The sequence below is a fragment of the Suncus etruscus genome, chromosome 15 (assembly GCF_024139225.1).
Source record: "Suncus etruscus isolate mSunEtr1 chromosome 15, mSunEtr1.pri.cur, whole genome shotgun sequence".
NCBI classification, from domain to species: domain Eukaryota; kingdom Metazoa; phylum Chordata; class Mammalia; order Eulipotyphla; family Soricidae; genus Suncus; species Suncus etruscus.
The window spans coordinates 40974739-40991604 of record NC_064862.1 but is presented as its reverse complement, the minus strand read 5'-3'; the positions used below and the strand labels follow the sequence as shown (position 1 = coordinate 40991604).

Below are 16866 nucleotides of genomic sequence, written 5' to 3'. Positions count from 1 at the left end.
TTAAAGAACAATTAAAGACATGTAGTATGAATAAGTTCCAAGGTGCATTGTAAATAGTCAGTTTATGAATTTGGAAAAAGTCATAATCATTGTCTTAACCATAGAAGTGAGAATGAAGGAAAATCTTGAAAGAGTGTGGTCAAGGAATTAAGACAATCAAGATTAAATTCATTACTTCAATTCATGAAAAGGAGGTCTAATTAAAAAGACCACTAGTCCCAGTATAAACAGAAGTAGGTAGAGAGAACAGACTGATCTGTGTCACAGGAAAAGAAGCAATGATTCAAATGAGAGACAAAGGTGATTTGAAGTCTCTGACAGTAAAATTAAAAGGAAAAAATGTGTTTGAAACTGTAAGGTAGAAATAAAATTGTTTGTTGCTGACTGCTTATGGAAATAGGGAAAATATCCTAAAGAACTTGAATATTTCTGATTTTATGCAAGCAGATGACTGATAATGTACTAAGGAAGACAGACTTTTAGACATAAAATTTTAGAATTTTAGAATTTTAGTAGTAAACTGGGTTAAAGGTGATGAATTCACTTTTTAAACATGCTGAGTTTGATATTCTAGCAATATATCCAAATGGATGGCTGAAGCATAAAATGGAGCTGACACATAAAAAACGAACTGAAGTAAATTAAAAAAGACCTGGTATATAGTAGGGCAGAAGTCAAGGACCTGTAAGACTTTGAAGGAGACCAGGCCAAATAACAAAAGCAGAATGATGAAAATAAAGCTCTAAAGACTTAGGATGGCAAAAGCTTGAGAAGTCTTTGAAGAAAGACTTTGAAGAAAGAAAGTAACTTCCCCCCCACTCAAAAAAAATAACAAGAACAATTAAGATTATTACAATTAAATTTAAAAATATATCTGTCGGGCCCGGAGAGATAACACAATGGCATTTGCCTTGCAAGCAGCCGATCCAGGACCAAAGTTGGTTGGTTCGAATCCCAGTGTCCCATATGGTCCCCCGTGCCTGCCAGGAGCTATTTCTGAGCAGACAGCCAGGAGTAACCCCTGAGCACCGCCGGGTGTGGCCCAAAAACAAAAAAAAAAAAAAAAAAAAATCTGTCAAGTATTCAGATCAAGGTGGGAGGGAACCTGGGATAACTGGTGGAAGGATGGGGTCACAAGTGATAGGATTGGAGCTGGAATACTGTATGCCTAAAACCCTATTATAAACAACATTGTAAAGCATGCTATCTAAATACAACTTACTTTTTTCTTAGAGAGAAGTTCAGGGGGGAGAATAAACCTAGTCTAAGTAGCATTTAGTAAGTGTCATCACTAGGAATCTCAACCATTTTAATGGAGTGGGGCTAAGGTGCAAGTCAAATGGCTATAGTCAGAGTACAGACGGAAGAGACAAAGAGAATGAGGAAGCAGGGATATAACATTTACACTATTTCTATTAGTGTCCTGGTCATAGAAAAGGATCAAAATTCTTCAAAAGTGAAATTTGAGGGGCCGGAGCAATAGCACAGTGGTAGGGCATTTGCCTTGCATGAAGCTGATGTAGGATGGACCTTTGTTCAATCCCCTGATGTCCATATGGTCCCATGAGCCAGGAGCAATTTCTGAGTGCATAGCCAGGAGTAACCCCTTAGCATCACAGGGTGTGGCCCAAAAAGGAAAAAAAAAAGTGAAATTTGAGTGTCTTTCCAGAAGACCCTTGTAGAAATGGTTCTTCACATATACTACAGACCAGGAAGACACTTCAAGTGATAGAGCAAAAGCCTGGCATCTGCAAGGCCCTGAATCTGATCCCCAGCCCTGCATGCCTCACACTGTTGAGTGCACGTCTGGTTCCCAAGTACTGCTGACATGGCCTCTATTAAAAAAATAAAATTTAGAATATCATAGCCACACACACTATTCTCACAATTCTCCTATTGTCTTTCTTTCCTTCTGCCAAACAATAATACTCCAGATTTTTGTTCCACAGTAGGGAGATTTCTCTAATTCCCTTCAATAAAATTTTCATGTTCCCAATTTACTCCCAGTATGGCAACAACAAACACAAACCAATAAGTTTATATCTCAGTGTCCACTTTCTTCTTCCATCCACTATACAAATATTTAGTAAACCCCTACTATGTGCCAGGTACTTTGGGTTCATTGGGGATAATAATAAAAACAATATTCACATTTTCACAAAATTGGCTATTCTAATAGGGATGACTGAAAGTAATATAGAGACATATAAGAAAATATCAGAGCACACTTTGCTATGAAGAAAATTAAACAGGGATGGGATTATAGAGTGATGAAAGGGCATAAATTTAGAGAGTCTAATCAGAATGGGCCAGTTGAGCAGATAACGATAAGAAAGCATCCATGTATGAAAAGGGCAAGGGCTCATAGAAGTATATGAAGAGTGGGAATAGATTTGGTACAGCACATAAGCCCACGTACAGTTGGAGTACAGCAAGTGGAGAAATATACCCAGAGGGTATAAATCAGTGAGGTGGAAACAATTGGTCTAAAGTGAACTTACAGGCATTCAAAGGATTTGATTCATTTCTAAACATGACAGGAAATTATTCCAAATGTGATGTCTTTCCCAGTCTTCTCAATAGCATGGACTCTAGCCCTTAGTTATAACCCTTCTATTATGCTACCCTATACCCCGAAACATATTTGGATGTCTGAAAAAAATGTTTATCTGAACCAATGATTTAAATTCATTTGGGGGGGGGGCGATTTTGGGTCACACTCGGCAGTGCTCAGGGGTTACTCCTGGCTCTACGCTCAGAAATCGCTCAGAAATCGCTCCTGGCAGGGTCAGGGGACCATATGGGATGCCAGGATTCAAACCACTGACCTTCTGCATGCAAGGCAAATGCTTTACCTCCATGCTATCTATCTCTCCGGCCCCTGATTTAAATTCTTGATACAAAGTAAACATGGTCTCAAAGGGCTCTTTTCCATGTGCTTTACTAAAAATTAACAAAATTGCAATGCCTTCCTATTGAAGTATGCTGTTCAATATGTTTTAAAGATAACATTAAAATGTATACGGCCTTAAATTTTTTTAAATTTTGGCATGTCATTCCTGCAAAGTCCTCCTAATCTGTCTTTAGCAGAACTCACAAAATTCTGATGGAGCTTGCAGAAACCACAGGGGTATGTGAAAAAGTGCCTCAGACATGCTTTCCTCATAATATTGCCCTGACCACAACAGTACACTGGCAAAATCATCAGTGCTATGTCACAAGCATTCTGCCTCTCTGGTACTTGCCTGACATAGGGTGTCAACCTTTCTCACTCCCACTGAGTAAAAGGCTCCCTCACTACCTCACTACACCAACTCAAGATTACTGTTTTTCTCCACTCAGAACTTCATGCCTTTTGCCTCCATTTTATTCAAAGCTCTAGGAAAGGATAAGTTTAAAAAAAAAATGAGATTGAAGTCAGTACAGGTCTTATGTTTCACTCCTAAGGAGGATGCCCCTCAATCGAACCACCCAATTAATACAATGGAGGTAATAATTACTTCATACTTAATCACAATAACATCAAAAACAATTAATAATTGGAGTTGTTCTCTCTAATCTTCTGGCAGTGGTCAGTGGTTATTCCTAGCTCTACTCAGGAGTAGTCTTCTTAAAGATGCTCAGGGGACCATATGAGGCACTACATTTGTTGAACTGAGGTTGGTTGCAACCAAGTAAGCACTCTCTCTGGCCCCCTATAGCTTTATTTTTTGGGGGCCACACCAGGCAATGTTCAGGGGTTACTCCTGGCTCTACACACAGGTTTCATTCCTGGTGATGCTTAGGGAACAATATAGGATGCCAAGATTTGAACCCAAGTCAGCCACATGCAAGACAAATGCCTTACCCTCTGTGCTATTGCTCCAGACCTCCTATTACATTTTAAGAAATCTTATAATCCTAGATTTATTTATCATTTCAAGTCCCAAAGAAATCATATATGTATCCTTCAGGCAACCTGGAAAACTAATACTTGCAGCTCTGTTTTGATGCAAGCTCAAGTTTAATCTTCTAAGTTTTTAAAGTAGATACTGTAGTTGAAGTATTCAGAATCACATCTAAGTAGAAAGTTCTTAATACAACATAAACAGATCCTTTCCTAGCTAGTATTTTATTATCCCATCTATAGAAATTACACCAATGCCATTCAATATTTACACTGTGGAAGATGCACTAGGTCACACCCAGAAGTACTCAGGATTTACTCTCTGCTCTTTGCTCAGGGATCACTCCTAATGGTACTTGGAAAGACCATATATAGAGCTAAGAATCAAACCCATGCACGGCAAGCACTCTATCTGCTGTGCTATCCCTATAATCTCCCAAACCCCAACTTTTTTCCAAACCCTACTTTTTGACAGGATGAAAGCATGATGAGAAAGAAGCAAGTTATGGATTGCTATGGAATAGAGGAGCTATCCCTTACTTGCTATGTAAAATGTAACCATATGTAGCTTTTGTTTATTAGCCTTAGGATTGACCTAGGATTAAGGTAAGATTGGAGAATTTGTAAGAATTTATTGGTGTTAGTCAATTGGTGTGAATTCATCACTGGTGCTAATCATTGGTATTAACTTGTTTCTATCTTATCACTGAACAATGTATATATGAATAGGAGGATAGGGATAAAGTACTTTCTTTCGATCAAGAAGAGATGCAATAAAATTTCCTTAAATCTTATTTGACCCTTAAACTGATCTCATGATATACTTAATGGACTGCATCATGAACTTGATGCCATGATGTGCTGTTACTTCAAGAGTCCTGGGAGAGAGGGAAAGTGGGAGGAATACACTGTAGACAGAAAGTAGACTGGGAGATAAAACATGGAATAAATAATTTCATACTAGAGTGATAAAGTTTGTGTTCCCATCCCTTAAACTTGTGCTCTGACCAACAGAACACAGCAGAAGTGACAAATGACTTGCAGTTTTGCCTCCCATACTCTTGCAATGCTTCCAACATTACATAATGAAGTTGATACTAGTTTACTGGAAAAGAAGGGGCCATATGGATAAGAACTGAGGCAGCTGGCTACTGGCCAAGCCAACAGCCCTGAGTCTTTCTGCCAGCTGACTATTCAAATGTAAAATCAGCTGAGTACAAGGTGCAGAGGTGGTTGCCCAGCTGAGTCTGCATGAGCAGCCAACTCTCAGAATCATTAGCAATTCAATCATTGTTTTAAATCACTATTTTTTTGTTTTGTTTTTGGGGGCTACACCAGTGATGCTCAGGGGTTACTCCTGGCTACGCGCTCAGAAATCACTCCTGGCTTGGGGAACCATATGGGATGCTGGTGGTCGAACAGCGGTCTGTCTTGGGTCAGCCATGAGCCATTGCTCCGGCCCCAATATATCACTATGTTTTTTAAATATAATTTATAACAGAGCAATCAAGAAACATATTTATTAATTCTACCTATAAGTTAGTAAATGGGTAAACTAGATTATCAACTCTGCAGATTGTACCACTGTCCAGTGTTATAAATTTCTACTGAAATCATATTCTCACTACTCCATAAAGTAGGAATATCAGAATCCTATGTTCACTGACATTCTTGCCAGACCAGTCATAATAAATCTTTGAATGTGAAAAAAATAAAAAAAGAATCTGTAGACCTACATTTAATAATTGAAAATCATGTATTATTATTACTAAATTTTAAAGTCTTTTATCTTCCCATTGAAACAATTACCAATGATTTACTCATCAAATCTCAATAATTTTCATTGTTTTGTTTTTACCATCTTCCTTAACAACGTTCCCAGAGTTTTTAGAATCAAAGTTAGACTCCTTAACAAGATTTGCTATGAAATGGCTTAAGTTTTCCAATCTCCTCACTAGTAAATGCTCCTCAAACATAAAACTTTTGTTCTAACTCAATAGTAGATTACAATACTACAAGAGCAATTAGCCTTCAACTGTTCTAGCATTAGCTGTTTCATCAGTTTGATGCCTCCTCCTTTAAAGAAATTTAAAGAGCAGTCATATCCAGTAGTACTGTCTTTTATGCAGCCAATTTCTGTTTAATTCCCTGGTACCCCATATGGTCTTCTGACCCAGTAGAACTGGGGGTGGAGAGAGGCCACTAGGGCTATTGCCAGAAATGCTGGAGGTAGGGCAAACAGAGTTGTGGACTGAACTCCTTTGAGTTAGATTCCCAGCCCAAAAGTACCTCTTTACAATGCTTCCTCCTCTTCTTATAAAGGTTATCCCAATTTAGAAATACTTATCTCTAAAATGCATTTCTTGAAAAGCAAAAGGGTAGGGGCCAGAGCAATAGCATAGTAATAAGGCATTTGCCTTGCACAAGGCCAACATAGGACAGACCCTGGTTCGAATCCCAGCATCCCATATGGTCCCCCAAGTCTACCAGGAGTGACTTCTGAGCACAGAGCCAGGAGTAAAATCGTGCTTGTAATTATGATGATTAAATAAAAATAGTATTAAAAAAAAAGTAACCCTTGATCGTTGCTGGGTGTGACCCAAAAACAAAACCAAAAACAAAACCAAGCCAAACAAAGAAAAGCAAAAGGGTGATAGTAGAGATTAAATTATCTCTTCCCAAGAGCATACAATAAGTGTTCCTAATCATCAGAATCATGAATAAAAATTAAATTTTAAGTGCTTGGGGCCGGCGAGGTGGCGCTAGAGGTAAGGTGTCTGCCTTACAAGCGCTAGCCAAGGAAAGACCACGGTTCAATCCCCCGGTGTCCCATATGGTCCCCCCAAGCCAGGGGCAATTTCTGAGCACTTAGCCAGGAGTAACCCCTGAGCATCAAATGGGTGTGGCCTGAAAAAACAAAAAACAAAAGTTAAATGCTCATTATCACTCAAAATTAGAGGAATATAAATAAAATAAAATAGCATCTCAAGTTAGTGAGAATGGCACATATCAAAAAGTCTAGTAACAGTCAGTGTTGTCAGGGTTGTGATGAGAAAGGAACTTCTATTGGTGGGAATGTCATGTCAGCCTTTAAAGAAAGCAAAATGGAGATCTATCCAGAAAATAGAACTAGAACTACCATATGACCCAGCAATATTACTATTTGATATTTATCCACAAAACATAAAACATTCATTTGAAAGGATATAAGCATACCTAAGTACAATAGCCAAGACATGAAAACAACCCTAATGCCCAAACACAGAAGAAACAATCTACAAGTTGTGGTATATACAGATTGAAGTAATATAGATGAAATAAAAAATATTATGTTATGTGAAGTCAGTGATAAAGGGGAAGACATAGAATGATCTCTCAGATGTGGGACTTAATGATACATAGAAAAGTAGCAATAGAGGCTAAAAGCAACACAACGGGGGGTTCTCTATGTGTGTGTGTTTGTGTGTGTGTGTGTGTGTGTGTATAAATAAAACCAATTACAAATATGCTTGTAAGCATGATGCTTAAATAAATATATTTTTTTTAAAAAAGCAACATAACAGAGCTGAACCACACAACTGAGTATGTATGTGTGGTAGTGGTGAGGCTTGAAAAATAGGATTTGGGGTCCTTGGTAGAGGGAAGTGGGCACACTGGCGATGGGTGTGGTTTACCAATTATGTGCATAAGAAACCATTTTAATAGTTTTGCAAATCATGGAATCAAAATAAAAATTTTAATTAAAAATTAATAGTGGCCAGAGCAACAGTAGTGTCTAGGGCATTTGCCTTGCATGCAGCCAACCTTAGTTTAATCCCTGGCACCCAATTGGTTCCCAAGTCCCACAAGGAAAGATCCCTAAGCACAGAGCCAAGAATGAGCTCCAAGCTTCCAGGTGCTCCCCAAAAATAAACAACTAAAAGAAATTAATTTAAATGGGGTCAAGAGTTAGTAAAGCAGTTTCAACACAGCCCAAGTATTCTATCTGAAGACCCCAGAGCACCACTCAATATGGTCCTAATTAGAAAGCTCCTAAACTGCTGGGATGACCACATCCTCTCTGGTCTTTGTTTTAAACCATCAGTCTCATGGGCTGAGAATTACCAGTAGGGTCCCCCAAGCTTCCAAAGAAGCATGCATTGGGAAGGATCCCACACAACACCAACAACAACAACAACAACAAAAAACTTGTTATTCCTAAAATGTACAGCTCTGAATTTAGTGTTGTTTCTTAAATTCTATACAATTAAATTCCCCTCAAATGATAATTTTCCATTTCCTAGTTTAAACAATTAAATAAGCCCTATAACTATTAGTTGACAAATTCTATTATTAAAATGGTTAAAAGTGGATTAAAAGATGTCTATATCAATGACAGCTGAAAGATCTCAATCTGAAATGATGAAAATGTTCTAAAATTGAACATGGTCACAGTTATACATATACATGACTATATTAAAAACCAATGAAATGTGGTTTTTCGTGTAATCATGAGTCAAATTTTGTAATAAATTAATTATAGCTCATTAAACTGATTATAACAAAAAGGTACTGAAATTTTGATTGTGATCCAGTACTGGACATAGCAATTATTAGTTTGCATAAAGGATTCTCTTCTATTCATGATTTAGCAAACTTCCTAATTTTAAAATGCATAGCACATGGAAAACATTTTAGAAAACTAATAGACTTTTTATAGTTCTAAGCTATTTCTAATGTTTTGAAAAATTTCCAAATAAATATTTAATAAATGGGACTAGTTTTCTTTGTTGGATTATTTGAGACATAGGAGTCTTTCGGAATCTAAAAGTGATAAATTGGGCCCGGAGAGATAGCACAGCAGTGTTTGCCTTGCAAGCAGCCAATCCAGGACCAAAGGTGGTTGGTTTGAATCCCGGTGTCCCATATTGTCCCCCATGCCTGCCAGGAGCTGAGCGGACAGCCAGGAGTGTGGCTGAGCAACGCACACCTGAGCAACGCCGGGTGTGGCCCAAAAACCAAAAAAAATAAATAAGTAAATAAAAGTGATAAATTATATACAGAAATATAATTAGTTTAGTATATCAATAAAAATATTTTATTAGAAAACGTTACCTGGTTAATGATAGAATTTAGCTTGGTAAGTAACAAAAATCCTCGGCCATGAACCAAGTATTGTCCAAGGGTGGCCATGTGCGTCTCCTCCTCCTCTTCCTCCCTGGACTCCACTCTCTGAACCACTGCATTGCAAAGTCGGTTGACATCAGTGAGAAATTCACGTGCCAGTGAGTTACTGTCTGTGTTCATGACCCAGCTATAAAATAAATAACATAGACAAATATTAGAAAAATTTCATTTAAAACTTTGTAATTTTGTCATTTGTTTTTAAGCACTGACTTTATTTAATTTAATTTATTTAAATCTATACTTCCAAATAGTTCTGACTGCATCAAGAATTCCTTAAGTATTACTGTACAGAAAAAAAAATCAGTTCTGGCTCTATACTGCACAAGCACAATCAAAGAAATATATGAAAGCAACTAAGTAGAAGGTATTAGTGAGCTGTGTCTATTCAGGTTGATTTTCATTTTCTTAATAATCTTGCCTTACATATAAAAGAAAACTATATTCCTGTTTACTTGCTTTAAAAAATGTATCTTCAATAATATAAACTGTTTTTCACATGTAGAACCCACAGTGACCCTCCCTCCACAAACACCAGAGTTCAGTTACTGAAGGTAAAGTAAGGATGTCCCGCCAGATAAAAGAAAAAGTTCTAGAAATCAATTATGCCGATTCACTTCTTAGCTAAATATGAATCAACAATGACAATGTATATCTATTTTTAAAATTAAGAAAATAATAAAGTACAGCAGACAAAGAGAGCACAAAGACAAATACAAAGAACAATAATGTGTCCTGAGACAGATCCCCAAGCATACAAAAAGTTAATCTTTGATAGAGAAGCAAAAAATAGAAAATGAAGTAAGGAAAGCCTCTTCAAAAAGTCGTTCTGGGAAAACTGGTCAGTTATGTGCTCTTTCTAATATCAGGCACAAAAGTCAAATTAAAATGAACTAAAGACCATATCAACCCTGAAACCATAAAGTACATAGAGGAAAACATATGCAGGACTCTCCATACCAGTGATGCTAAAGGTATCAAATACTGACCAAGCAAGTAAAAGCGAAGATAAACAAATGGGACTATATTAAGAAACTACTGACAGATTCACTCTATTCTCAGGAGATATAAACCACATCATGAAAAATTATGGGTATACCAGTCACATAGCTAAAAACTGACAATCCTGGAGGAAAAAGGTGGGCCAAGTCCCAGCCTGCCAAAGTTGCTCCTGCTGCATCCATCACCAACAAATGGTGCTTTGCAATGGCATTGCTTCACTACTCCCATATGGCTCTTTGCAGGAGCACCAATCTGAACAAAACTCCAGGTATGCTGTTATTTGGGCTGACATCACGAGGACTTTTTTTTTTTTTTTTTTTTTTTTTTTTTACGGAGTGCAGACACCTTTACCTCACCTTCTAGCACTTCTGATATCCCTGGCTGCCAAAAAACACAACCCACAAATGCTGTAGTATCAATAGTGCTTACAATTCCTGGACCATGTGGACAACTCCATTTTATATTTTACTGTCATCTCCTTAGAAACACACCAATTTAGACACCAATGTGTCTCTGAAGTCACTTAATGTTCAGAAATCACTAAACTTACAGAATGGTCAACATATAACTAGAGTTTACTCTTCTTCTTTTCACTTGTTTAATAATTTTGCTCCCACTTAAATGGGAACAAATGTATTATGATCAACTTTGTCAACTACGTGATACTGCTCTTTAAATAAAGTGACTTAAAATTTTTTTAAAAAAGTGACTACATCTCAAAGAAAGCTATGACCAGAATACAAAAGGAATGGGAAAAATTATTCATCCAATACCCAACTGATATTGGGTTAATAAAGTATTGGTAAAGCTTATGAAGAAAAAAATCCAAACTCAACAAGAAAAGGAGAGAAGAGATAAACAGAAAATTCTTCAAAAAATAAAGATGGGACACAGTCCCAACAAATGAAGACAGACAGGCAATGAGGTCCTCTTTGACTCAGAAGAGTCATTTTTACCCTAGGTAAGTGAATTCCGAGGGAAAGAGAAGCACCAGGAATAGGGAAGGGTTCTTCCAGCCACCCAGCTGAGTTCCAACTAGATAGACAGTACCAAAAAACAGAGGAAGCAGGAAAGACCAGCAGTAGGGTCATTTTTGACTCAGAAGAGCCATTTTCACCCCAGGTCAGTGCACCCCAAGAAGACTACGGCAACGGAGCAAAGCAGAGCAGCTGCACATTAATAATAAATATCAAACACACACACACACACACACACACACACACACACACACACACACACACACCAACATGCTGCAAAGATCACAATAAAAGAGCAACACAGAACGTCACCAAGCTTAGTGAATGAAGATGGTAGCTTGGAAGACCCAACTGACATCAGCCACTTATACAACCTTTCTCAAGGCATTTAGATAGGAAATGTTGCGGATGTTGAAGAAACTCAAAGAAACCACAGAACAAACAGTCTATGAGACTTAAGAGAATATGAGAGTAGAAATAAGAAATCTTCAAAGCAAAAATGACAGAACAGAAAAATTTGGTAAGCAAAATGAAGCCTCACTAGAAGGCCTCACCAGAAGAGTAACAAACAGCTGTTAAGGAAAGAATCAGTGAGTTCAAAGATGAGCTGCATAACACTTCTGAACAATACCAGTAAATGGAAAAGAGTCTTAAAATAAACAAATAAACTTGCTACTTCCCTTCCTCAAGCTCAAAGCCGAGCTGGTCACCAGTCCTGATGTCTGTCATTCTTCCCATTCAAGCTCTAGGCCCAGCCAGCTGCCCATTCTGATGTCCATCTGCCCCCCATCCCAGCTCTAGGCATAGCATATGGGCCAGCCTGACATCCATCTGCCTTCCCATTCCAGCTCTAGGTTGAGCTTGTCACCCGTCCTGATATCTATCTGCCCCCTCCATCCCAGCTTGAGGCCCAGCCTGCAGCCTGTCTTGACATCTGCCTATGCCCCTCACTCTAGCTCTAGGTCAAGTCGGTTGCCAGTTCTGAAGTTCGTCTGCCCTCCCACCCCAGGTGAGCCATTTTAGATGAGGAGATGAGGGACCTGTAGTCTTGGAGCTGAACCTGTATCCCCCAGACTCCCAACGTAACCTGCTACTCCACTTCCCCAAGCTCTAGACCTAGCCAGTTACTAGTCCTGACATCTATTAGCCCTCCTGTCCCAGCTCTATGCCCACCCTTTCCTGATGTTTGTTTACCCTCCCAACACAGCTTGAAATCCAGTCTGTCACCAGTCTGACATTTGTCTGCCTGCCCATTCCAGATGCATTATCTAAAGGGAGGGACCTATACTACTGGAGCTGAACCCTGCATCCCAACCTGCCACTCCCCTTCCCAAAGCTCTAGGCCAACCCAGTCACAGTCCTGACATCCATCTGCCCTGTCATCCCAAAAAAGACATTCCAATTTTTATCTATTTCCAAGTAGGTGGGCCCTTGCACTTCTTTCTCTCAGACAATATACATCCTCAAAACTCAGTAAACCAAACCAAGAAATTAGTCGGCGATATTTTTTTATCATACTCAAATAACCCTACATGTTTAGGAAAATAACCTGTAAGGCAAATTTATTAGTATCTTCCTTTTGTATAATCAATTCAATTGATCACTTTAAGTAACAAGGAATCTGAAACTCCATCATTCAAACCCACAAAAATGCAAAGAACAATGGGGAAACTATGAAGGTCAATTGCAGATGCAGATAGGAAGAGAAATCTAGGCAAATCTCCAAGCCCATCAAAAAGCCTGAGCCTGGTAGATGTGGACCAAATTCAATACTTAATGCTTTAGCAAGTAAGCACTAGCCAGCAAAATTAAGCAATCAATAGATGAGTTCAACAACTCAAAAAACTTCTTTCAGAAGATGAGAAAATCCATACAAATGGTGTTGAGGAAACTACAGAACAAGTTAGAAAGCCAGAGTAACAGAATCACACAAAGATAGAATGATATAAACAAACTTGAAGACAAATTACAAGCCAGTATTGATAACAGAAGTAAAAAAAAAAAAAAAGACAAAATGATGAGAAAACATAAGTACTTAATGAACAAAGAGAAATAATCTTCAAATTATAGAAATACCAGAAAGAAAGGAAAAAGGGAAAAACAAGTAGTGGAAGATAACAGCAGAAACCATCCCCACTTTCTGGAAAGAGACCACTGTACAAATCCAAGAGGCCAAAAAAAGGTACCAAACAAAATGAAATCAAACACCAAGACATAGATTAATTAAAATGGCAATAAAGGGGCCGGGCGGTGGCGCTGGAGGTAAGGTGCCTGCCTTGCCTGCGCTAGCCTAGGACGGACCACGGTTCGATCCCCCGGCGTCCCATATGGTCCCCCAAGAAGCCAGGAGCAACTTCTGAGCGCATAGCCAGGAGTAACCCCTGAGCGTCACAGGGTGTGGCCCAAAAACCAAAATAAATAAATAAATAAATAAATAAATAAATAAATAAATAAATAAATAAATAAATAAATAAAATGGCAATAAATAAATAAATAACAGATATGGACTTGGTAAAGCAGTTAAGGGAGAAGAAAAACCTTAAGTGTAAAGGAAAAAAAAAACAACATTAGAATGACACCAGATCTCCCATATGAAATGGTTCAGGCAAGAAAAGAGTAGAATGACATATTCAAATTACTAAATAAAAGACATTTTCAACCTAGAGTCCACTCACAACCCAACAAAGACCTCATTTATATGAAAAGGAGGCATAAAAACATTCTCAGACCAAAAAAAGAAATTGTAACACTTGTGCTAACCAAACAGACTAAATGAATTACTGAAATGTTACTTATATAAATCGAATAACCAATTGTAACAGCAACAACCCCAAACAAAATAATATCACAACAATCTTTCCTATCAATAGTTTTCTTGAATGTCAATAAACTAAACTGCTATCAAAAGGCACAAAGTAGAGGAATGGATCAGAAAACAAAACACAAAAATTTTCTGCTTACAGTAAACACATTCAAAATATAAGAATAGAGATAGGCTCAATGTAAAATAATTTAAAACAATATACAAGCCACTGGGAAAAAAAAAACCAACAACAACAAAAACAAAACTGTGGGACAACCATATTTATATCAGACCAAACTGCATTCAACCTCAAGAAAGTAATTAGAGACAAAGATGGACACTACTTGTTGATCAGGGGAACAACAGACCAAAAGTACTAACTTTAATCAACTTATACATACCAAATGTTGTGCACTAAAGGGGTTTGCTCAAAAACCTAAAGAAACACAAGGAAGGAAATGTGATAGCAATGGAAAATTTTTTCATGTCATTCTCAACACAAGATAGTTCTACTAGGCAGAATATCAGGAAAGACATAGGAGCCCTAAGAGAGAAACTAGAAGAGTTTGGACTAATATTTTTATAAAGAGCCTTCCATCCTGAAAAACTGAATATACATTATTCTCTAGTGCAGATGGAATATTCTACAGGATAGATCACACTTTAGGATAAGTCTGACTTATAAATATTCACAAACAAGAATCATACCAAGGGACCAGAGCAATAGTACAGCAGATAGGACATTGCCTTGCTAACCCAGGTTCCAACCTTGGCATCCTGCAAAGTCCCTGAGCTTACCAAGAGCTATTTCTGAGCAGAGAGCCAGGAGTAACCCCTGAGCATCACTGGAGGTAGCCCAAAGCCAAAAAAAAATTCATACCAAGCATTTTATCAGATCACAATGCCACAGAGATAGAGATTGATTGTAAGAAGATAATGTAGAGAAACTGGAAACTGAACAACATGCTAGTTAGTAACACCTGGATCAAAAATGAAATCAAGAAAAATATAAAGAGATTCCTTGAGACTAATGATAATGAAAAAACAAGTTACCAAAATCTATAGTACATAGCAAAAGCAGTAATTAGGGGAAACTCGTAGCAATACAGGCATACATAAAGAAGAAAAAGACAAACTCAACAACCTAAAGGCACACCTTAAATATATGGAAAAACAAAAAAAGAACCCAAACACAAGTAGAAAAAAATAATAAAGCAGAAATCAATGGTATAAAAGTCAAAAAAAATACAAAGAATTAATGAAAAACAATTCATTTTGAAAGAACAAACAAAATAGACAAACTATAGGCAAGACTCACAAGGAAAAAATAAGAGAAAGTTCTCAAATCAGATCAAAAATAAAAGGGAAAAAAATTACAACAGAACCCCCAAAATCCAAGCTTATGATGAATAACTGTACTCTGGTAAGCTAAAAGACCTAGAAGGAATGAACAGATTTCTGGAAACATATAATCTCCCAAAACTGAACGAGAAAGTAGAAGACCTAAACAGGCCAATCACAAGTAAGGAAATTGAAACAATAATTAAAAATCTCCCCAAGAAAAAAAGTTCTTAGGTGAATTTTATCAAACATTCAGAAAAGAGATAATACCATTGATCCTTAGACTATTCCAAAATATCAAAGAGATGGGAATTCTCCCTAATATCTTCTATGAAGCTAATATTATACTCATTCCCAAAGCTGACAGAAATACTATCAAGAAAGAAAAAGTACAGACCACTCTCCCTGATGAACATTGATGCAAAAACTCTTAACAAAATCTAAGCAAACCAAATTCAACAACACATCAAAAACACATCATGACCAAGTAGGTTTCATCACAGGGATGCAAGGATGGTTCAATATACGCAAATCAACATCACACACCAAATCAATAAAAGGAAGGATACAAATAACATGATCATATTAAATGATGCAGAGATAGCATTTGACAAGATCCAATGCCCATTCATGATTAAAACCCTCAACAGAATAATAAGAAACTTTCCTTAAGATAGTAGCAGCTATCTATAAAAAGCCCATAGCTAACATTATTCTTATTGATGAAAAACTGAAAACATTTCCACTAAGGTCAGGAACAAGGCAAGAATGTCCACTGTCGCCACTCTTATTCAACATAGTATTAGAAGTCTTAGCAACAGCAATCAGATAAGAGAAGGAAATCAAAGGGATCCAAATTAGAAAAAAAAAGTGAAACTATATCTTTTTGCAGATGACATGATGATGATTCTAAAGAGTCCACAAAAAGCTCCTAGAAACAATAAGCCAATACAGCAATGTGGCCAGCTATAAAGTTAATACATAAGTAATGAGTCAGAGGAGAAAAATATCAGATTTAAATTTAAATATCAGATTTAAATATTTAAAATAGTGCCCAAACTTAGTATGCCCAAAGCCTGTAGTTGGTCTTATGCCAGGATGCTTCATAGGCAAGGTCTCCATGTTTTTAAGCCAAAGGTTTTTTCTTTCTATTTTGTACATATTTTGCCATGCCTATGCAAAACAAAAACAAAAACAAAACCCTGCCACAAACACTTTTTTTATTATTTATTGTATTTTTTAAATATTTTTAAATCAGGTTTCTTATAGAAACTTGAGACACAGATTACTTTACTTTACCCCATATTCCCATTTTTTTTATATAAAATTAAGAGGAATGGATAAAGAAAGGCTGGAGGCCAGGGGCCAAATGGTCTTGGATGCATTAGCAGGGAAATAAATAAAGACTAAACTAAATACCAAGCCAAAGTCAATGATAATAGTGTCAAGGGACCTAAACTTTAACAATCTAAACTCAAAGGGGCATGTTATACTATCAGTCCAGGGGGCAAAGGATGGTGGTATATGATGTACTCTGGGTCTATTGGTAGAGGGAGGTTGACACTGGTGGTGGAAAAGGCTCTGACTCATTAAAAATCAAAATTAAACTATGAAGAACTCCATAGATCACAACTTTTTCAATAAAATAAAATTTAAAAATATATATATTTATATATAATAGTGTCCAAAACTAT

General features: G+C 37.2%; 2 protein-coding genes across 2 annotated transcripts in view; one reads left to right on the top strand and one right to left on the bottom strand.

The window, feature by feature from the left end:
* The window catches only part of LGALS8 (galectin 8), an 811943-nt gene that overhangs the window by 110933 nt on the left and 684144 nt on the right, over window positions 1-16866 (top strand). The gene's annotated exons all lie outside the window — the stretch shown is intronic.
* LYST (lysosomal trafficking regulator) overlaps window positions 1-16866 on the bottom strand; it is a 193829-nt gene that overhangs the window by 165504 nt on the left and 11459 nt on the right. The window contains exon 2 of the mRNA XM_049789035.1: window positions 8981-9179. Within this exon, the coding sequence (XP_049644992.1) occupies window positions 8981-9172 (192 nt within the window). The 5' untranslated portion in view covers window positions 9173-9179. The remainder of the gene's footprint in view (window positions 1-8980; window positions 9180-16866) is intronic.